The sequence below is a fragment of the Eptatretus burgeri genome, chromosome 1 (assembly GCF_056783735.1).
Source record: "Eptatretus burgeri isolate ZD-2024b chromosome 1, Ebu_testis_v1, whole genome shotgun sequence".
NCBI classification, from domain to species: Eukaryota; Metazoa; Chordata; class Myxini; order Myxiniformes; family Myxinidae; genus Eptatretus; species Eptatretus burgeri.
In genome coordinates, this window is record NC_140961.1 from 75,065,627 (window position 1) to 75,089,764 (window position 24,138).

General features: G+C 42.5%; 1 protein-coding gene across 1 annotated transcript in view; it reads right to left on the reverse strand.

Moving 5' to 3' along the window:
• Positions 1–12,432: 12,432 nt before the first annotated feature.
• The window catches only part of RCCD1 (RCC1 domain containing 1), a gene marked incomplete at its 5' end in the record, with an annotated part of 74,353 nt that continues 62,647 nt past the window's right edge, over positions 12,433–24,138 (reverse strand). Inside the window, 2 exons of the mRNA XM_085855987.1 lie at positions 12,433–13,355; positions 19,858–19,887. Coding sequence (XP_085712113.1) covers positions 13,165–13,355; positions 19,858–19,887 — 221 coding nt within the window. The remainder of the gene's footprint in view (positions 13,356–19,857; positions 19,888–24,138) is intronic.

The window sequence follows — 24,138 nt, forward strand, 5'->3', positions numbered from 1 at the left end:
GATCCTACCTCTGACACCATTGGTCACATGGTTTGGCAGCCATATTGGATTTCCCCTTAAACCTTTAGAAATCCTCTTCTCCAGAATGGCTGGACAGATAGAGAGGAAACTTCACAAACATGTTCCCCAATTGGATGATCTAAGATTTTGGTGAACTTTAAGACCTTTAAGACCTGGAGGGACCTGGAGGTCTTTAAGACCTGGAGGGAAGAATGACATTGAAGAAACATGGAGGTTGGTTCAACAGGAAATGCCAACCATCGCAAGACGAGGTCCAACGTTGGTGCAACCACATGTTTTGAACTTTGTTTGTAAAAATAACCTCACAGATAATATCCCCAAAACATTTATGGCTCTCCACATCCTCTTCGCCCTCCCTGTTTCTGTGGCCAATGGTGAACGAAGCTTTTCCAAGCTAAAGTTGATCAAAACATACATCCGTTCCTCAATGATGCAACAGACACTTGTTAGGCTATCCACCTCGTCAATATAACATGAAACTGCAGAAAACATTCACCTGAAGGAACTTGTTTCTACATTTGGAAAATTTAAAGCACGGAAAATGACATTCTAAATTATAATGATCATCGGACCATAGTACAATGTCCAACGATCCACATTACACATAATGCACATTTCTTTGAGCATATGATTAAAAGTGCAGCACAATGAGAATATACAATCAGTATCAGATTCACATTTTTCCTTGTAAAATAAATCTAACTAAAAGTGCAGAAGTTTCATTCATACGAACACACAATATGCATTTTTGAAAGTTCATTGTAAGTTGTGGCGTGGGGGGAGAGAGTGCAAAGCTGAAAGTTTGCTAAGATTATCTATGAAACCCTTTCACCAACCCTGGCTGCAGTACAATCCTACAGAGATGTCGGGACTTTCGCTCTGCAATGTTCAGGCCTAATCTCTCACCGCAGGCACGTCGGTGGTCTTTCTGTCTTCAACTGTCTCCTCTCCGGTCTAGCTCCCCCTGTGATTTGACCACACCATATTTCCGCAGGGCACTCAAGGTCTGCCAACAACCCCCTTCGGGTAAAACTACCAAAATAATGGATCAATGCTCACCTTCACTCTTTCATTCCTCTTTTTCCCCACCTTTGGAATAAACTCCCTCACTCTGTTAGATCCCATTATTTCCTCCAAGCCTTCAAAACAGCTGCTCACCACCACCTCTTATCGTCCCCCATCCAAATCCTTGATCTTATCTTCCCCCGTTAATCCACCCCAACCCCGCCTCCTTCAAATTCCCTGTGTTCCTTCCTGAAAGTCCCTGTAATGTCCATCTTGTACACCCCATGTTCCCCGCCCCATCCCTTTCCCTTCCACACATCTCCTAATGTCTCTGTTCCCCACTATTTTGTCCTTCCCACTCCCACCCCTCTTGTCTCATGCCCCCCTTGCTGTGTGTGCGTTGCTCTCATACGAGCCTCGACAAGGTATACAAAAATAAAATAAAAATTAGGTGGAGCCTATGCAACAGTTTCATCAGCAGAGCCTTTAAAATCATGGACATATATATATATATATATATATATATATATATATATATATATATATATATATATATATATATATATATATATATATATATATATATATATATATATATATATATGTATATGTATATATATATATATATATATGTATATATATATATATATATATGTATATATATATATATATATATGTATATATATATATATATATATATATATATATATATATATATATATATATATATATATATATATATATATGTATATATATATATATATATATATATATGTATATATATATATATATATATATATATATGTATATATATATATATATATATATATATATATATATATATATATGTTGTTGCGGGCAGGCGGGGTTGGGTGAGAAGACCACGAGGTGGGGGAAGCTACATCGATTCCCACCAGACTCCCCGGAATTGTAGGCCATCGCTTACGGATAATTCCGTGATGCAGCAGTCGTTAACTGACCGTAGACACCAATAACTCAACCACGTGACCTAGGGTCCTCCCGCCTATGGAATTGGGTTACCTAATTAATCACGCGATTTAACCACAGGGGAACCACGCCCTCGGTACGCCTAGTCCTCACCGGATCACTCCACCGGATCGGATCACCTTTCCGGATCGGATGCAGCTGAGCGACACTGCCAAGGACGTACCGGCTAGAAGGAACGTACGGTTGGGAATAAAGACCCGGCTAAACCTGGATTCGAACCATGCTGGACCAATGAGGGAAAAGACAAAGGCGAGCTGGGAACATTTCTTCAACAATTATTTATTTACAACAAGTGAGGAAAAGCATGTGGCACAACAAAGGTTTATTGGGTATGTTACGCAGGGAAAGAGGAGAGGGGTGTGGGGGGGTGCAACAATTATACAAGCAACTTAATAAAGTAGACACAGTGCAGACTTGACGTGAGATTATTAACAGTGACAACAATAAAAGATCTTCTACAGCAGTGTTTCTCAAGGTGGGGCATGGCAATATTTTGGTGGGGCATGAGGATTCAGAATTAATTAATCAATATATGATCGCTTTCATAGCTTTGCACTTTCAAATTTTCAAAAGTTTGAAGCTGCGACTGATGCCTCATAACGTCATAACTAAAAACTGCTTCACCACGCCCTTGTAGCCAATCCACCGTTAAGGCGTGCCCTTGATCAATTCAACGCTGTTATGTCACTATGACTCGCTTTTCGTCAAGGGGAATTCCTTATATGTAGTATATATTGGAGTGTCTCCAATCATGGTGGGGCGTACGATTTTTTTGAAAATCAAAGTGGGGCGTGGGACAAAAAAGGTTGAGAAACACTGTTCTTCAGGCTTACTTAACAGACAGGCACCAGCACACTCAGACACACACAGAAAAAGAAGAAACCCCAATGAAAAAGGGACTTTTTCAGTCAGGGAGGGAGGGAGTTGAGGTTATAGTTTTTGGTACCTGGGTGTTTCGGGGAGGGATGCTCCGTGGTGCGGCACCCGACAATGGCCACGTTGTTCTGGCCACAGCCGCACGTGTGGAGATCGTGTTCCGAACAGGAGGAGCTTTAATGGAGAAGGGAGGAGTCCAGAGGGCGAGGGTGGAGCAGTAGGTGGGACCAGGTCGGAGGCTTGGTCGAAAAGCAGGACGCGAGGTTGTGTGGGTGTAAACGAGGAACAGAAGGCGGGCCGTCGAGGCAAGATGTGGGCGGAGTCGAGATGCAGGAACACTAACTTCTTCGACCATTCTCAACACACTTCACTCCTTCAATTCCTCAATTCCCTCATTCCTTTATTCCCTCATTCCTCAATTCCCTCTTCCTCAATTCCTTTATTCCTTTCTACACGGATTTCTCCGTGCTTTATAGAGCCCAAGGTTCGGGGAGAGGCCATTCCGAATACGACGTCATCGTCCGAGTCGGGCATTCTGACTGGCTCTGACCCCTCACATGGTCCGCCTTCCTGGGCCGGGCTTCGGCCAGACGCTGGTACACTCCGCCCACCCGGGTGCTAAGCGTACGTGACTCACCGCCCATGTCTGGTTTGGAGTAGATGGTGGAAGCTCGAAAAGCGCTTGTCCAGCCCAAAGTGCACGTCGGGATTTTGGCTCAGGAGTGATCGTTGAGGAGGGTACCATGGGTCGTCACACTATGGTAAGCGAGATGAGGGGAGCAAGCGAGGCAGAAGGCACCGTGGGAAAGAAAAGGTGGGAATAAAATAAAAGGGAAAAATGATTTAATAACCTAACTATAGCCCAACGCAATGCACTCCCTGCTGTCCCGCGAGACAAAAGGTGGGGAACTAACGACACGTACATTAATGGGATAACTATCTTGGGACACCTATCTGTTGAATGCTTGCGGTTCCGAGAACCACAACAATATACATATATACACATACATATATTTACATATATTATATATACATACATATATGTATTAGCTGGAGTACCCGGCATTGCCCGGGGAAAAAAAAATAGGGATAAGAAAGGGGTAAATTGTGGTGATATGTATATATATATATATATATATATATATATATATATATATATATATATATATATATATATATATATATATATATATATATATATATATATATATATCACATTTAATTTGGACACATTTCACATTTCTTTGCCATTGTCAGTGGTCGTCATCAGTGCTCTAGTATCTCGGGGTAGACCACATTGAGTGTCTGACTGTTGGGTACCAGGATGCTGAGCTTCACTGCGCTGCCGGTCCGAGAGGCAGCCACATTCAGCTGGCCGTGGGAGAAGCACGGGACAGAGAGGTCGACACCGATTGCCTTGTACATCTGACATTGAGCCTTGTTGATCGTCATTGCAAAGCATGGCTTGCAGGGAAACCGGAGTCGGCGAAACTGGAAGTGCAGCTCGGAGTCGGATGGAATGAGCGGGATCCTCGGCAGAAGGACGACTTCTTCTTTGTATGGTGCACAGGAGATGGTGGCCTCAATGACATTGACATGCAGGCAGGTTATGATGCAGCGTGTGCCATTGGTGGTCTTGGGTGGCTCCATATTTTGCAGGATCATGATGGGCACACCAAGTTTCAGCTTGAAGAGGTGTGGTGGCATTCCTGACAGCTCGAGGGATTTGAGCAGCTCAACAAGGTAAGTGACTGCCTCCTCGTCGCAGATGGCACTGTCCACAGACTTGTAGATCCTCTCATTGCCGGGGAACTCTCCCATGAGCCAGTTGTTGAGATGATTGACATTGGTGTTCAGCGGAGAGAGAATTGCATGTTCAGCCAGCCACTCAGACCTGACTCCATTTGTGGTCAAGCAAGGGTAGCCTTGAGCTCCTCCAGTGTGGAGACGACTTTGCCCAGTCCAGGAGGAATTGCGATCGTGTCTAGTTCAACTGCAAATGGGATCTGTCCATTGCCAATTTCCAGGAGCAGCTTGGAGAAGTTGGTGGCCCCTTCATCGACAGACAGGTGAGCTCGCATGTTGATGGTCAGGTGCTTGACAGTCACATGGCGCCACAGGTGGGACGTCTTCAGGCTGACGTTGACAATGTTGGATCTGGTGCCTCTCTTGACCACTGAAAGGATCTGCCGGAAGTGTCTGCAGAGCAGTGTGAGGATGCCTCCCATTGGTTGCTGGACTCCTGTGCTGTCCTGCAGTGTGCGGTCTACAACTTCATGGGCTGACTTGTGAGTCATCAGGGCCTCATCCACAATGATGGCAGCAGCAACCTTGATGACCTTGGCCAATGCTGTTCTACGCTTGATGCTGCATGTTGGCTGCTCTTTGAGGTGCGTGTCGAGTGGGATATTGAAGGTGCTGTGCAGCGTTCGTCCTCCCTGGAGCAGTGTTGTGGCAATTCCACTGGACGCAGCAGTAAGAGCAATCTTGCCTCCTGAGCGAATCTTTTTCAGTATCGTATTGATGACGAAGCTCTTGCCTGTGCCTCCTGGTGCATCGAGGAAGATGATGTTGCTGCTTCTGTTGCCATTGATGAGGCTACCTTGCTGCACCAGTTCAAGAACTGCATTGTAGACCTGACGCTGGTCATCTGTCAGGTGCTGTTGGAGGTCATCAGCCTGGACAGCCAACTGCTCTTGGTTGTAGTCCACTTCCCTGAAGTACTCTCTCTCTCTCTCGAGCCTATCTTCTGTGCCCCTCCCTGGTGTAGGTAGGTCATACGAACTGAGATGACGGCCGCCCATCATGATCACCTTGTCCTCGAGGGAGCAAAGTGCAAGGTTGTAGACCTCCTCATTGTAGTCAGCATCAGGATTGCTAACATTGTGATGGTGCTGGAACAGGTAGTCTTCAGAGAGGAGGTCACAGAACTGATTCCAGAGTGTCTGTGGATTGCTAGGGAAACAGGTGGTGAGGATGACTGCCATGAGACTCCTGAGGTTTGGTGCAGATTGGTTGATGCCTGCCTCCTCCATAGCAAGGTGGAGGTGCTGGTCATTTTCCAGGAGTCCCCTTGCGAGACAGGCTTCACAGGACAATTCCTGGCCATCCACGTTTCTCAGAGCAGTGAAGGAGGAGGGGCCCCAAACTTCAGTCAGGAGAAGTCGAACGTAGTAACAGTCACTCAGCCTCGTACTGATGCTGTAGATGCGGCCAATTGCCGGAGCCTTCCAGATTGCATGTGGACCTTCGACCACCTCTCCTCGCTTGCAGCAAGCCGACTTCATGCACGACTTGTCCCACGTGTAGTACTCGGGCACCTTGTGGTATTTGAGCATCTTGGAAAAATGGCCATGACTGCAGAGGTCGAAGAAGGCAGTCAGCGTAGTGGCTGGTGGTGGTCACTGTGCCCTCTCAACGGCATTGTCCACATTGAAGTAGACTCGCTGGCAATTCTTGAGGTGGACGGCTAGGCCAATGACTGGAGGGAAATGCTCGGAAATTGGGTGCTCCAGGATCCTCCAGACTGCCTCGCTGCTGCCGATGTAGCGTGCATTCTGGAACTGAGCTACCTCATCCACTTGACGGTTTCCAGCCTCCTCATTGGCTCGCTGCAGTTCAAACACTGCCTGATCAGTCCCCTTGGTGACATACTTTGTGATATACTTGATGCTGGAGCAGATCTCAATGTTGATGTGGAAATTGAATTGGCGGAGGAGGAACGGGTTGTAGGGTACCACCCACTGGTTGGTGACTACCTGTACCGCCCGTTTTCTCTGCTGGCGCATCTATATCTCAACGGTGTGACCACCATCTTCTGGCTTGAGATGGCGATACTTGGGGTAGCTGTCATTTCCTTGCTCAGTGCTCTGCAGAAATGGCTTTGGGAAATCCTTTGAGCACTTGCGGTCCTTCATGCAAGGGCTGTTCTGGTTGAGGTTTCCACGTGGACCGTGGATCATGTGTGCATTACCATCTTGTGCAGCTGTGGATCTTGCTCCTTGGAGAAGTTGGTGCACTTTCACCAACTTCTTGTCGGGAATCTTGTCGGGAAACCTTGTCGGGAAACCGACTTCTTGTCGGGAATCTCTGCACTGATGACCAGGTCAATGTCTTTGGGCTTGACCTTGTCCTCTGGAGCGACCCACAGGAAGATGTGGGCATGAGGAAGACCACGCTTCTGGTACTCAATGGTGTACAAGAAGGCTCTCATCTTCCCAAAAGCTCCCTTCTTTAGTAGCTCCATGAGCTTCTTGTTCTTTTGGCAAAAGACATGGGCAATGATGTCTGGGCGATCGTGAAGCTCTTGTCCTGGCAGGAGGTTTTCCTGGACCTCGGTCCATTTGGGATTCGTGGTCATCGTGATGAAGAAGTCAGGCCTTCCCATGCGACGCACATAGGCCATGGCATCACTCTGTTTCTCATGCATCTACCTCAGCCCACTGGTGTATGTTGCTGGAAAGACCACCCTTTGTCCAATATTGCAAGGGTCACCATCGCTGGCCATGAGGCTGTCACGGAGGTTGCCGTAGTTATCAGCAAGCAAGTTCTTTTGCTCCCGGCAGATAAAGCCCAGTCGCTCTGTCTCGATCTTGGAGTAGACAATGACCAGAAACTGCTGAAAGAGTTGTCGCATCTGCAGTATGTGGTTGCCCTCTCTCACCATGATGTGGTAGCTGGAGTACTGCAGCTGTGTGAGTTTTCGTCCATCCTGTCCAGGAGCAGTTCTGGCCACCAGATGGATGCTGTCACCATCTGTTCCATATGGCAACATTATGGGATACTGGAGTGCATCATAAGATGCATGCAGCTCACTGATTCTTTTAATTGCCCTATCGTGAAGTCTGAGGACAATGTCTCTGGGTTCTGTTGGCTCATTGTCCATTAGGATGGCGACTTCTGGTGCAGACTGGGTGTTGTAGCGGTGTGTGTGCTCTCCTTGCGGTCGCTTGTTCTCTCCGATGATGATCTGGCACTCTTCAGAGTTGCCTCCTTCTGCAAGTACATCTCTTGCAGTCTTAAGCTCATGGACCAGATGGTTATTCTCGTAAAACCACTTTGTGAGCATGTCAAGGATGTGTGGTTTGAGGCCGCTGTGGTTCCTGGCAGACAGCTCCTTGGCATGCGAGTCCAGGAAGTAGACCTGTAGGAACTTTGGCTGGCCCTCTTCAGGCGGGAGTAAGCTGCCAATGCGGTGGAACACTTGACCTTGGATCCGGAAGCTCGGGTTCCAGCCCTGGACTTCAGATTCCTTGTGCCCGAAGCTCGTCATCGCAAAGCTGCCATTATACGTCAAGGAAGTGCTGGCTGAGGGGACCTTCGCCTGAGAGAAGTTCCTTCAGCAAGGGCAGGAGAGGGCTCAACGACGACCTTTCCATCGCTGCAGCACACACCCTTGGTCTCTCCCTTGAACTTGTAAGCAGAGCAGTGGGTGCAGACTTGGTCCATTCGGCCGATGTCTGCATGAGATGTTGGGTCAGCCAGGTCATACGTGAATGCCACCCTGTTGGCATTATTGTGCTCTTGTGCCCGGGCCAGTGCTCGTGCTTCTGCAGTGTGGTGACGCATTGCCTCAAGTCTTGCATCACACTCTTCCTCAGTCTCATTTTCTCGCCACTGTTGTTGCTGATAAGCCTGTTCATTGAGCCGAGCTGATCGCTCCTCTTCAGTCTCTTTTTGGCGCTGGTGCTGTTGCCGCTGTGCCTGTTCATTTCGCCTGGCATCTTACTCCTCTTCAGTCTCCTGTTGTCTCTTCGTGTGTTTTCACTTAACTGCAGCTGCCTTGGGACCAATGGAGCTCTTCCTTTTTTGGGGCATCTAAAATCAGAAAGTCAAATTTTGATCAGAAACTTTGTAAACGTTCACTGGCTGTCCATCCACTGGTCTGTCTTTGTCCTATTTTGATGAGGTTGTGAATTTTAAAAAGTCACGACGCGGAAAATCAATCAATTGCGGCAGAAAAATTGAAACGGCCAAAAAAAAAATCGACGATTTTTTTTCAGTTTTTGTAAACATCTAAGATGTGCTGGAGTACCTCTGGGACGTGCCGATTCCAAATATGCCTTAAGTTTTGCTCTATAATGTGTAGTTCTCGAGTTATAAGATGACAAACAAACATACACTACTATATATTATATATATATATATATATATATATATATATATATATATATATATATATATATATATATATATATATATATATATATATATATATACATATATATATACATATATATATATATATACATATATATATGTACAGTATATGGAATGTTATCGGGGTTTTTTTGCTTTTTTCTCCTTTTCATATAATATGATCACTCGGTATTTGGTCAAGTTTTGAACGATGGACAATTCAAAATGCAACTTTACAAAGGTTGTAATGAGATCAACCAGATTACCCAACTGAATAAATAATGCAGTGGATTGAAATTCGAGCTCTCTTTAGTGTGCTCTGGCTTTGTTGTCAGTCAACACATAACTGGCGACAAATAATAACAAGAAAAAAAACCTACAGCTTTTTCCTCATTTGATTCTTGCAAAATATATTCAAGACCTGACATTATGTAAGTTTGATTCTTCATCAAACTACCTGTGTGCAGCAATCGACTTACTTGAATCGCATCTCTGGATATCTGCTTTGTATTTTCTATGACTGAGACAATTATCCATTAATTTGTATTTGAAGTGTGGTAAATATGGTAAAAATATGATCTAACTTCTATAATCGGTTAAAATATGAGCTTCATAGAAAAATTATTTTCTGGTGTTCTTGCAGAGACAATTAGATGTTTTCATGTGTTAACTCCGGTTGCTTGTAATTTCTCATTCCTTTAGATCGACTTGCACGCTGTTTAGGGCACCCATCTCCAACAACAGAAGTGGCGGAACTTAAAATATCTGTTTTTATATTGATGGTGTTCCCTATCTTCATTAATGCATAAATTAGTCCTTCCCCCTTAGTCCTACGGTCGATACAATCTTTCCTCCACCTCGATGCCTCACGTATATAATGGCTTTTACCAATATAAACACTCTTACCATGCTTGCAAGTCCATGGACTGCACTGTGAAAGGAACATTATATCTCCCTCTTCTGCAAAGTAGTAAATAATCTTTAGTAAAAATAGTTTTATATTTGGACATCACGTGCTTTCTTACAAAATTATTGATTGAAAAAAACATCAATGAGTGTCATGCAGATGAATATGATTTCATATATGGCTCGCAGGATGGCCTATATAATAGGTAAGCACACTTACCTCTAAGCTGTCTCCCCGGGATTTGAATCCCAACCTAGCTATAAACTGTCATCTTGGTGTGTCACAGGTGGGGTGATTAATCAATGTGTGTGCCCGTCCCTCGGATGGATGTTAAACTGGATGTCACATCTGCCAAACTCCTTCCCCCTCTTCACTCCCCCTCCACTCTCTCTCTCTCCCCTCCTCTTCCACCACTACCCCTCTCTCTCCCACTGCTCCCCTCTGTTCAGGAGTGACGGTTTAGTTTTAAATTTAAAACGGCTTTCCCATAGGGTAGCATGTACAAATCAGATCTGAAGAGAGCTGACCGGAGGGGTGCAAATGTTGCTGCATGTGTGAGCATGCATACATGCAGGCAGGCCCTTGCCAGGTAAATGGTGTGGGTTTTAAATTCTCCCACCCAGTTTTATGTAGAACCTGGCAGTTAAAAAGAAAATGTGGCTGTTTGGGTGCGTTTTAGCACCCTTCGCTTCCCCTCACGCCGCCTTCCCTTCCCTCATGCTTACCTCCTCCCAAACCCCCCTTCCCTCTCCACTCCCCATGGACGTCTCCAGGTGCTGTATTAACGTGCTATTTTAACGTATCCCATTTTGTTCAATCCTGTACGACCCCCCCTCCCCCACTCCCATTCTCCACAAGTCCCACTCCCAAACGCAAGTCGAGAACCTCCTTCCAAACCCCCTCCCCACTTCCCCCCCCCTCCTCCTGGAGTGAAAAGCGAAGTTTGGTGAGGAAACGCTCTCCCCACCCGCCCCCTCGTTCCTCACTCCACCCCCTCCCCTCTCCCTCTTGTCTATCCCTCCCTTCCCTTATTCCCCCCCCCCCTTTTCAATAAACCCAGCAGCAAAAAAACGGGTTGTATTTGATAGTATAATATATATTTTAAAACTTTGAAAATATATTCATCATATATTCTTCCTTTTAATTTAAGATCATCATACTTTTGGAAATTTAACATTTCATTTACTCCTACTTTCTTGATTACCTTTGTTCATGGTTACATGAATGCTTCTCTTCTATCGTCTCAAAGGCGTATATATTTTTATATCTCAATGCCATGAACTTGGTGACTTATTATTCCGAAATCAACTTCAAATTTTGTTTACTTTTTTGATCTCATTATTAAAAGGGAGTTATTTGGATGTGTTGTCGGTGTCTGCATCCTCCAAGCATCTTCAGTTTTATTTCTAATATGAAAGAATCGGTGTCCATGCACACGAGTTCATACCACTATGCATACTTCCGCTTTAGATTATTGTACCAATAATCTTACACAAACCCTGCTTAGATAGAAGAATCATATACAGTACAGGTTTATCCATTTTTATCTTTTCTTTTGACACATGCATGGCTGTAAGGTTTTCCAAAAAGATGACTGTCTCATTTAAAAAAACGTTGATTTGTTGATCATCTTTACCTCTGCCATCGAAGGTGGACGGAGGTTATGTTTTCACCCATTTTGTTGCCTATCTGTCTGCCTGTGAGCAAGATATCTCAAAAAGTTATGAACGGATTTAGATGAAAATTGGTGGAAAGGTTGGGTGTATAGTATAGCAAGGAAGCGTTGATTAGATTTTGGTGAGGAACCGGATCCTCTAATTACCTGTGCCACTGAAGCGGGACGGGGGCTATGTTTTAACCCCTGTCTGCTTGTCTGCGATCAAAACATTTCAAAAAGTTGCACACGGATTCAGATGAAATTTGGTGGACAGATTGGATGTGTGACAAGAAATCATTAATTAGATTTTTGGTGAATATCCAAATCCAATATTTTTGAAGTGGTTCTTCACCATTGAGTGATAAAGCTGAAGACGATATCTCAAAGTTATGGACAAATTCGGACGAAACTTTGTGGTTAGGTTGGGTGTATGGTAAGGACGAACTGATGGAGGTCCTTCACGAAGAGGGGAGTTGTCGATGGCACCATGGCCAAATTCCTGCCCTGGCTTCCTGTGTTGGAGTGGTGCCTCATCCAGGATTGGAACCAAAGCCAACAAACTACTTCAGCAGACCAGACTCTGTACAGAGCATGGCACATATGATTATTTATATATATATATATATATATATATATATATATATATATATATATATATATATATATATATATATATATATATATATATCCTTGTCAAAATATGTTGCAATTTGTTTGTGGAACTTAAAAAGTAGTTACTTGATGACAAGGTCGTTATATATACTTACGTATGCACCTGGTATAGTGCAAAAGTTAATACTAGAAACTCTGTTCCAGAAAATGACTAAAAGGGAACATGTTTAATTACAAGATGCAACATGCAAAGGAGACTTCTTAAGTACAATCTGTGTTGGCTTCGTGGTTAGGGTGTCTGGCTTAGGATCCTCGGGTCCTGAGTTCGAGCCCCGTTGGCTGCTGAATTAACACCAGATGGGGTTGACTCAACCTGTCATCTTTCCGAGGTCGCCAAAATGAGTACCAGTGTACTGGTAGAGGGGCACAGCATCGGTGGCACAGCCACGCTCCAAGAAATGACAGCTACATCCAAGAAATGACGTCTAGCAGCCAAAGCTGCCATACGCAAGAAAACTACAGAGTACAAGCTCAGTTTGATTGATTATTCAATCCTCTCTACTCGTTCAAGCTATAAATAAAATGCAAATAATGACTATATCCAGACTCAGTAGCAGCATAATCGTTTGTTTGTCCGCTCCAATAGGTCTGGGAGGTTGGTGGTTCAAATCCCAGCCAAGTCATATCAAAGTCTTTTGAAATGGTACATGCTGCTTCCTTCCTTGGTGCTCTGCATTAAAAAGGACAGAGCACAGACAAACAATCATGGGAAGGCAATGGTAAAACACCCATATTACCTGTGCCAAGAAACTTCTGAGGCAGCACCAACACTCTGTAAAGAGTATGGTACATTAAATCATTACAAATGACTATTCATACATAATTCCAGGACCGACAAAGAACAATTTGCAGGAAACCAAACATTAATTCCATGTAGGAACTATAGACATCCATCTTGCATGGGTGAAACCATGTCCGATGCAGAGGTTTTGCTGTTGTCAACATGTACAAAAGTTGCCCAGGATCCACACGTGACAGCACAAGGCCGCAGACCCTGCTCTTGAAGAAAAGAAACAAAGTGTGGCTCGTCATGGCTCCGCCGATCCCCCAAGCCGAGCTGCCCATAAGCTCCTAAATGACCAAGGGGGCAGACATATAGCAACAGTTTTCCACCAAAAATATTCATCACCATCTCTATAAACTTAATTGTGGCAAAAAACCTCAAAGATATGAATTTTGACAAAGGCCATTTTACTTTCCCATAAACAGTGACAATCTAATATTTTAAAAACATTGATCACCATATTATCAACAGTCCAAAGCTCTATGAACTGTTTTGGCAAAAACGATTTGTATTTTTTTTTTTGTTGTTAATGTGGAGATTCAAGTTCCCTGGCTAACCCAAAATGGCAAAATCATGTGGAGAGTATGCTAAAACACCTTAAATATGACATCACAGTCTGAAAATAAGGCCTGTTCCCTGCAGCTCTCAAACTACTCAGTAGAGGAAAAATCAGGATAAGGGGGGAGAGAGCAGAGTGTGCTAAAAATCTCAGGGTTTGAAGAGGCTCCCAATGGATACTGAACCTGTGCACGTATATTGAACACAATTTGGTGAAGAAAATCTGACAACCTGGAAAGAACTACTCATCAACATTAGATGGGATAAAATAGAACTTTGTAAAAATAAGAAGAAAAGGGGAGATTTTAAGAGTGAGAAAATTATTGTGTGCTGTACACAATGGGGCAATAGGAAGTGCCTGTGGAGTTGGATTCCTTACAAAACACAAGGAATCACAAAGAATCCAGACACAGGAGACCATTTGGCCCATCATGCCTGAGTCACATCAACACTGGACCAATTCATATAAAAACGAACTAGAGGGGGAGCACTCGGGAGAGTGCAAAACCTCCGCCGCCAATACTGCTGGGTCACTCAAGTGAACCTTATATCTTATTCATTAAATATGTCAACAGTGCTGACAGTTATAGTTCTTTTCTCCATTTTTTGGGGGGCGGGGGGGAGGGGGGTTGGAAATAACTTAAAACATGTAGAAATGCAAAAAAAGAAATCGAAATTTTGTTGAAAAAAAAGTTGCAAAAATTTTTTTCTCTAAATTTTTTTTTTTGGGGGGGGGGGGGGTTGGAAATCACTTAAAATATGTAGAAATGCAAAAAAAAAATTTTCTCGAAATTTTTTTTTTTGGGGGGGGGGGTTGGAAATTACTTAAAACATGTAGAAATGCAAAAAAAAAAATTTCTCTAACAATTTTTTTTGGGGGGGGGGCTCAAGTCCAAAATTTAATGGCATGATCCTTGGACCATACCTAACCCCCCCCCACCAAGTTTCGTCGAAATCCGTCGAGGAGTTTTTCCGGAATACTGTTCACCAACAAACAAACAAACACAAAGGGGTGAAAACAGTAACCTCCATCCATCTTCGAAGATGGCGGAGGTTAAAAATGCAAAACGCTGCTTTTTTTGTTTTTTTTTGCAGTATATTTGGAGTTTTTTTCCCGTGGTTGGGGGGGGGGGTGAGGAGGGGAGTAGAGGAAGGCAGTTCTTGGGTGAAAAACACACATCAACCACCCACACCCCTTGATGAGACCCCCACCAATACTCCGTACACATGCACACAATCACTCATCAATGCTCAAGCTACCTAAAAGTCCTGCCAACATCCCTTTACCCCTCTATCTTCATAACTTCCAGGTACCTATCTATTTCCAATTTAAACTTAACTACTGTTTCTGCTGCCACTACCTTTCCAGGAAGATCATTCCATGCATTAACTACTCTCTGAGTAAAAGACCCCTCCCTGCCTTACTACCATCTTAACTCTCTTCTTCTTTACTCTCAGGCTATGGCCCCTGGTCCTATCACTGTCCACTCTGTTGAATAATTCATCTGCACTTATTTTATCTATACACTTCATTATCTTAAACATCTCGATCATATCTCCTTGTCACCGACTCCTTTCTCGTGGATAAAGCCGTCTCCTTCAATCGCAGGTCGTCGAAGGACTGCAATTTCGTCAAGTCTTGCCATAACTGGGCCACTCAAGAACATTTATTTTCTTCTTATTCAGCCACTCCAGTGTGGCTTTAGCTTTGTGCTTCAGATCATTGTTCTGTTGAAATGTGACTCTGCTGCCTAGTTTCAGATTCATGGCTGACTCAAGCAGGTTTTCATCAAGGATTCTCCTGTACTTTGCACCTTCCATTGTCTCTTTTATCTTGACAAGCTTGCCAGTCCCTGCTGATGAAAACCAGCCCCATACCATGATGCTGTCACCACCAATGCTTGGTAGTAGGGATGGTGTTGACTGGGCGATGTGCAGCGTGAGGGTTGTGCTAGATCTAGCATTTTGAATTTAGATCAAAAAGTTACTTTTCTCCACATGCCTGCAGTGCCATTAAGATGCTTTTTCACAAATTCTATATGAGCATTGAGATGGTATTTTTCAGTAATGACTTCTTTCTTGCCACCTGTCCACAGAGGCCAGTTTTGTGAAGAGAAAAGGATATTGTTAATTGATGAACACTAACCCCCCCCCCCATCTTGGATTTAGAGCCTTGCAGATCTTTCAGTCATTTTTGGATTTACAGTACAGTGACGTGCCGAACCAGTTTACTGCTTTCCCGACTGCTGAGTTTGGATAGGCGACCCAGGGGCGGACTGACCGTGTTGTGGGCCCTCTGGCAAAAGGGGTCTTCGTGCCTCCTAGATAACATTTTGAATGACACTTAGTGTGAAATAAAGTTTTCTAAAACAAACATTTGTGCATAAATATGCAAAATGAGGATGAGACCAATAATTTAAAACAAATCCTTACTATAATTCAAGGACTGGTGTGTGTGTGTGTATGTATGTATGTATGTATGTATGTATGTATGTATGTATGTATGTGTGTGTGTGTGTGTGTGTGTGTGTGTGTGTGTGTGTGTGTGTGTGTGTGTGTGTGTGTGTGTGTGTGTGTGTGTGTGTGTGTGTGTGTTTCTTGTGGAGTTCTACTTGAGCATTCTGATGTGGAATGTGATCTACCAAAATGATCGCCAGGACCTCCCGAGTTGATTACATCAATTAATTACAAAGAACCCAGATGAATTCCCATGTTTTAATTGCTTGCCATGTTCAGGTGTAAAGAGCAGCTTCACAGGTCCTTCCACCAAGGCATGAATATTAATTAATACCAAAAATATTTACAACCACAATAATAATCGCATCATTATGATTGAGCTAATGCTCAATCGCTTGAGCTAATGCTCAAGCAGAACAGCAGGCAGGTATGCTGCAAGGCCTGAAGACCAATAAAAAACATTTAGTCCAATGGAACAATGGGCCCACTCATGATGTAAAATAAAGGAGATAGTGGGACGTTTAGACCAACTGAGTCAATTCGCACCCTCATTGATTGAATACTGCGGTATTTCTCCATAAGGTTAGCAAAACATACGAGTGAAGATGGTTAATTTTTTTTTGGGACAAAGAGGGTACAAATCCCGTTTTTTGAAACGCACATTTATAGTTGATAACCATTTTCTGTAAAGTTTCAAACTGTCGCTTTAGCAGTGGTAAATGTTGTTTGTTTAAAGCAGGTGAAATGTTGAGTTTAACAGCAATAAATGACTTTCATGCATTTTTTTTTTCCAGACTCAATCAAAATCGAAAAGAAACCCTCAACAATGAATGTACTATGTGTAAATATTGGTTCACGAAAAAATATTTTCACGAAAAAAATACGTGACCACTATATTCGTTATTGTTGTGTGTCTGTCTGTCTGTCTGTCTGTCTGTCTGTCTGTCTGTCTGTCTGTCTGTCTGTCTGTCCTGAGTATAGCTCCGTGAGTTTTGATCCGATCCTGACAAAATTTTGGTGGGAGGTTTATATCATGATCTAGTTTTGTTTTCCTGAAAATGGGCGGAGCCACGTCCAAAAAACGTGTTTTTAGGGGGTAGCCGATTTCAATTTGCATCTTCTCTTCGGGGGTTTGTCGAATCTGACAGGGGTTTTGGTATTTGGTTAGCCCAATGTCACCTGCATAGCCCCACGGAGCTCGATTTTTCATTTTCGTCCCAAGGTCAAGATCACAAAGTCACGAACTTAGAAAATTGTAAATTGTGTTTTTAGGGGGTAGCCGATTTCAATTTGCATCTTTTCCGAGGGGTTTGTCGAATCTGGCAGGGGTTTCAGAATTTGGTTAGCCCAAATGGCACCTGAATAGCCCCACGGAGCTCAATTTTTCATTTTCGTCACAAGGTCACGAACTTAGAAAATTTCGAATTTTGACATAAAAATCATACGACCACCCAAACTTTGAGAGCTGGGATGACAATATTTTTTATGCATAATCTTGAGGTCATTCCCCACTTCGAGTCTTGAAACCATTTTGCTCTATCTCGAACACCTTGCCCGTGGTGCCCCCTTCAAGTTTGTTTTTACGCTGATTTCATCAAAGTATGGATAATCCGAGGAGTGCGAAATGCCATATAGCCTATATGAAGTTATATTGTTCCTGGAATGTTCCAGAGGAAGTTTTGCACCAAAGGTCATAATCCTTGACCTTTGACCTTTAAAGGTCTCAAAAGGTCAAATTTTCAAAGTTGTGGGAATCGAACCGGGTTTTCGACCTTATTCGACGAACTAACTCCAATAAGCTATAGCACGTATCCTTTTTCCTTATTTTAATGTCCACAACATTGTTTTGTGACCTTTAAAGGTTATGCAAAGGTCAAATTTTTAAAGTTGTTGAACAAATCCGGGTTTTCGACATTTTGCAGCTCATAACCTGTTACTCGTACCACATCATGTTGATCATTTTTATAACTTGGTCAAACATTATCACATTGTCTCATCCTTGACTTCTGAAACAATCTACATCATCAAATACCGCTCGTGAACCATCGTCGTCTTCAGACTTGTACATTCTAAAATCGCCTTCCTCTCATATTTCTGAAAACAGAAACCTCATTATTATTTTATTTTTGAGCACGGACCCTTTGATGGCCCGAGCCCTCGGTCGGTGCCCGAATGCCCGACTGCTCAGTCCACCCCCGAGGCGACCTGATCTGGGTAGAGTCTGGGTGGGATGATATGTCTTCCACTTATTAATGATGGATTTCAATGTACTCAAAGGGATAATGAGTGACTGAAAACTTCTTATAACCCTCTCCTGAACAGTGTTCCTCCGCCACTTTATGTCTGACTTCTTCAGAAAGCTCCTTGGTCTTCATGTTTGCCTTGTTGGTTGACCAAGTGAGTTGCACCTTAAAACTCCATAGATAAGTGGAGGAGCTTAATTTTTAAGTTAAACCACTGATTACATACAGGTGAACCTGATTACACTTATTTTTTAAGCTTTCAAACCAATAATTTGTTCCTGAAGGGATTTAGGGTTAATTAGGCAAAGGGTTTGAATACTCACACAACTGAGAATCATCTGATTTTCTCTGTTGATCAAACTTATTCACATTTTATCAGCAGTTTTAGTTTCATTACTTTGGAGTAGTTTGTGAAGACTATATTATACATTACGTTTGATTTGAAAACATTATGAAATAAGCTCAGGTGGCATCAAAATGTGAAAACTTTGGAGGGAGTGAATACTTTTGCAGGGCCTATAAATTCAGAGGTAAACTTGAATGGCATTCAATAGACGACATACCTCCACCAGACTTCACAGTTTACGTTTCCACCAAGTTTGGTCATTATCCACCCACAACGTTTTGAAAAAATTATGCTATATTAATATATATTTTTGGCCCCCCATCTCTCAATGACGAAGAATCACTTTAAAAAAATAGGGCCACAGGACCTGTAACTTATCTGGGCCCTGGTCTTATATTGTAACCACAATTTGGTAGCATTCTGACTGGTGGGTCTGGAGAAGAAGATGTTTGAAGGAAATTACACGATTTTCCCCAAAATTGACGAGGTCGGCGATTTTGACACACTTCAAGTCATGTGACCGGAATGAGCTTTGCAATTCCTGTGAAGTTAGTAGAGGAACACTGCTGCCAAATTTCAGCTGAATTTGCCCAGCGGTCTGGCTGGAGAAGTCGAAAAAGGAGACAGACGGTGCACGACGACAATATCTTATCTGAAATGTAAATTACAGATATGCTAAAAATTCTCATATCCAGATCTGGATCCACCAAAATTGAATCATTTCTTCCTCGTCACACACCCAACCTGTCCCCCAAGTTTCATCTAAATCTGTCCACAACTTTTTGAGATATCGTGCTACATATGATTTTTGGCCTGATCTATCAATCGTGAAGAATCACAAAAAATATTTAGTATCTGGATCTGGATCCTCACTAAAATGGAATCAACTCGTCCTTGTTACACACCCAACCTGTCCACCAAATTTCGTCCAAATCCGTCCATATATTTTTGAGATATCATGTTCACAAACAGAAATGGGTGAAAACAAAACTCCATCCAGCTTCGGTGACGGAAGTAAAAATCACACGATACCAACAAGAGAATGCAACTAAATGATTTTGTTGGCATTCTATCAATTTAAAGGAGGGGGAGGGAGAGAGGATGGTAGTGGGGTAAAAGTGGTGGTGATATATTTTGTGATGATACACAAACTGATAAAGATATCAAAGTAACAGGTGTACTTACCCCATCCCCATGTGTACAATTTGCCACATTCTGAAATAAAGCAGAAATTAAAGAAAATATGAGGAAAATCAAACTTAGGAAACATTATTTAACATCACATAACAACTCTTCTTTTGACTGTTGATCTAACTCAATGTGAATTATTATTATTAAAATATCTTAACCTGCGAGGTACCTGTGCTACGCATGAGAGGGAGCCCAAATGGAAACAGACAATGTGGAAACGGCGATGCCAAACCTTGAACCAATAAATTCCACATTCCTGTTGCACCTTCAATCGAACATCAGGCATGGACAGCCGGTTCGTGAATGACTTGAGCAAAAACCTCACTACAATTGACCCCAAGAGAAGTAAGGTGGGTAATATTTCAATGATGTCAATGGCGAAACTGCAAATGTCAAATCCACGAATGTCACCAGTGGAAACCCTCACATCATTTCGTGATTCTCCTTTAAACTCAATCACTTTGTATTTTCATTCCAAACAACATCATTCCAATCACGAATTAATACGATACCATGAATATCACAAAATACAATGTCACAAACACTCCTGAGGTAAACAAAGATAAACACCGTTCTGACATTACGTCAAGGTAGGGAGCAGTTCAGTACGGATCGAAACTCAAAATCATAACTGTATTGAGGAATTTGTGAAACCCCCCACCCACATTAGGACACCGGCTGGGACCCCAAAAGGTTCCACACAAGGTTTGGCGGGGCTCGCCCCAAAACTGAGGGAGTAGTTCAGGGACGGACAGACAGACACTCCTGTTTGATAATATAGATGATCATTCTACCAATTAGAAAAAAATAAATAAACACCAGCCCAAAAATAAAAATAAAAACCTGAAACAAATGTACACTTGTGGAAAAGCAATTGTCCACACAACTAAGCAAATACAAACTGGGGGCGGATCCAGGATTTTAGGTTGTGGGGGGGGAGGGGTAAAAATTTACATTGTATTGAAAAATAGAAAAATATAATTTAGCGAAGCAGAGCGAGGGGAACATTTTTTATGGGTATTTATTTTTGTCATAAATTCTAAAAACTTCTAAATATAGACAAAGAATGCTCAAATACACTTGAAAAGTACTCTGGTGAAAAATACTTTTGCTCAAAACTCAACATTTATTTTAATTATTACCTCATGATAAAAATCAAATTGACTGAAAAGCAAACATTGCATATAATGAAACAAATGGCATAATTGATCAGAACAAATCAATTGTTCCTAGATGTAAACTGCAACAATGATAAGCATTCACAGCTAACAAAGTTGATGTGTGATGTCACTGAGATCGCAGAGGATCATGGTCCCTTTAAATCTGTTTTTTTTTTTGTTAACGAAATACTTCTTTGAGTTTTCATACTTTTTGATGAACTACATTGAAGATCCAGATCCGGATCCGACTACTAGAATTTTTTAAGCGCTTCTTCACCATTCAGAGATTGGCCCAAGAATGATATATATCTTCTTCTTCTTCTTTCGGCTGCTCCCGTTAGGGGTCGCCACAGCGGATCATCCGTATGATCCGCATAGTGATTTGGCACATGTTTTACGCCGGATGCCCTTCCTGACGCAACCCTGGTCGCCTCTTACGACACAGGGATACGGTACACCTATTTTAACCGGGGTATACACCGGCCCAGTATACTGGTACTCATTTCGCCGACCTCGGAAGGATGACAGGCTGAGTCAACCCCCTGGTGTATTAATTCAGTGGCCCAACGGGGCTTGAACTCAGGACCTTTTGGATCCCAAGCCGCTGCCCTAACCACTGCGCCAACACCAGGCTAAGAATGATAGATAGCATGATATTTAAAAAAGGTTGTGGACGGATTTGGGTAAAACTTGGTGGACATGGGTGTATGACCACGATGAATTGATTCGATTTTGGTGAAGATCCGAATCAGGATATGGATACAAGAATTATTTAATTTCAAAGTGATTCTTCACAATTGAGAGTTGGGGCCAAAAACGATATAGTATTGTATAGCATGATATTTGAAAAACGTATTGGGCCCGATATGTTCTCGTGGATGAGGCATGATGTGGCGGAGGTATGCACGCCACCGAGTGCCCCTCTAGTTGAATATTACCTTCAAAGTGGAAATTTTTCAAAAAATTTACTGCACGAGACAGTTTCCTTTCCCACATGCCGAGACCACATCTTCGGTTATAAGCACCACATTACAGGTGAATCATGATGCCAACACTAAGCTCACCATAACTGGTGAAGTGTGATGCTGAGTTTGACCATAACTGTTAATTTCCTGCATTTTTGAGTGCTTAGTAATTCCTGTTTTATTTGGTGTAAGCATGGTAAAGTCATCAGCACAGTCACACAGCAGGTAATAATTTATGTCCAGTATGACTGCGTAATAATAATTAGATGAAAATGGTGATTGTTTGAAGGTGTATTGTTAATATCCTTCGAATGATGGAAGTTGACATGAATGTATGTAAATACATGCGTGTGAGCATGTGATATTGCATGTTTCAGCAAAGTTCATTTATCAGATGAAAGTTTACGTATGAGCAAAGTTCAAAGTTCATTTATCAGCAAAGCTCGCCATCGGATGAAATGCCCCAAGAAGATCTTAAAACGTCCGTTTTTCACCGGAATTCTTTCAGATACTTGTAGAGCACATCCCCAAATCATCTAAAATATAAACATTAATCTCACAGACGCTACGAATAAACAGTCCCTCAGGAGGACAGGTTACGAGGTGAAGCAGTGAACGGATAGCATGTGGTATCCCAGAGTTTCACGGTTATTTGAATTGAACACATTTTCCTCATGAAAAGTGTGTTTCTGAGCAGATTTGCAGAAAAATTATCTTCATTAAACGTGCAGCTGCACCAGAATGTCCCAAAAGTGAAAACATTGATCAACGAGAACTTAAAACAGCCTCGTTATATGGCATGGAAACGGATGGAAGCTACTCCTCGCTGCAATGCATTCCACACAGACCGAGGAAATAAACATTCAATTTTCACAAAACTTGATGCAACCGAGTGTGAATCAACCTTAGCGACTATGAAAAGTGAAAAGAGAATTTAAATTGAACTTAAAATAACCGCATGAAGCAGTGTTGAAGTCAGCGGACCTCCTGTTGCCCAATAAACAGGGCCAGATTACAGAGGTAACGAGAAACTAGTTGGTCAAATTAAATCTTCTTAATAATCCCCATTAAACCCATTATGCATTATAGCCATCTGATGCTCCCTTATAGGCCATTCGACCAATCGGTCATTTTGCACTTGATGACCCTGTAACCTTTACCCCGAGGGGAAAATGCGAAAAAGGGCTCAGACGATCGATGGAGAGCAACTAGTATTATCATCGTGTCAAGTTAGAACTCAATCGGCCGAGACGTCAAGGAGATAGAAAAATAAAAATTGTTGACAGACGGACGGACGGACCTGAGGACATCGAATGGTTTTATAAGGTCAGCGAGCTAACCTAACAAATGAACTTTTCTGAAACATGCAATATCACATGCTCACACGCATTTATTTACATACATTCATGTCAACTTCCATCATTCGAAGGATATTAAAAATACACCTTCAAACAATCAACATTTTCATCTAATTATTATTACGCAGTCATACTGGACATAAATTATTACCTGCTGTGTGACTGTGCTGATGATTTTACCATGCTAACACCAAATAAAACAGGAATTACTAAGCACTCAAAAATGCAGGAAATTAACAGTTATGGTCAAACTCAGCATCACACTTCACCAGTTATGGTGAGTTTAGTGTTGGCATTATTATTCATGCTAACTCCAGGATTTTTGCTGAATTTAGCACAGATTATCACTTCTGTTAATCCAATAATTAATGTTGGCTTTAGCCGAGAGATCAACATGAAAGTTATCACTGGGCTACAGAGAGAGTGACTTGGAGTGGTGACCATACATTGACTTACAGACACACTTTCGCTTTAATTTATACAATAGTATAAAAAAATATATATCTAAAAATAAATATATCATTTATAATATTGTTGTGGATTTCCGCCGGTGCGACGGCACGCATGGCCGCTTCAGCCCAACCGCAGTCGCGCGTCCGCCGAAAACCGGAATCCAGTCGTAGCTTTCCAGACAACCCCGGAAACCTGCTACGGGTGCCTTAACGCACCATAAACTGTCAATATTCTGTCCACGCGGTACAGGGTTAATCGCCGAATCTCGATATACCTAATTATTCGTGCAGACAGAAATACCGAGAATTTATACCTCGACAGAACTCGTATGGAAATGAG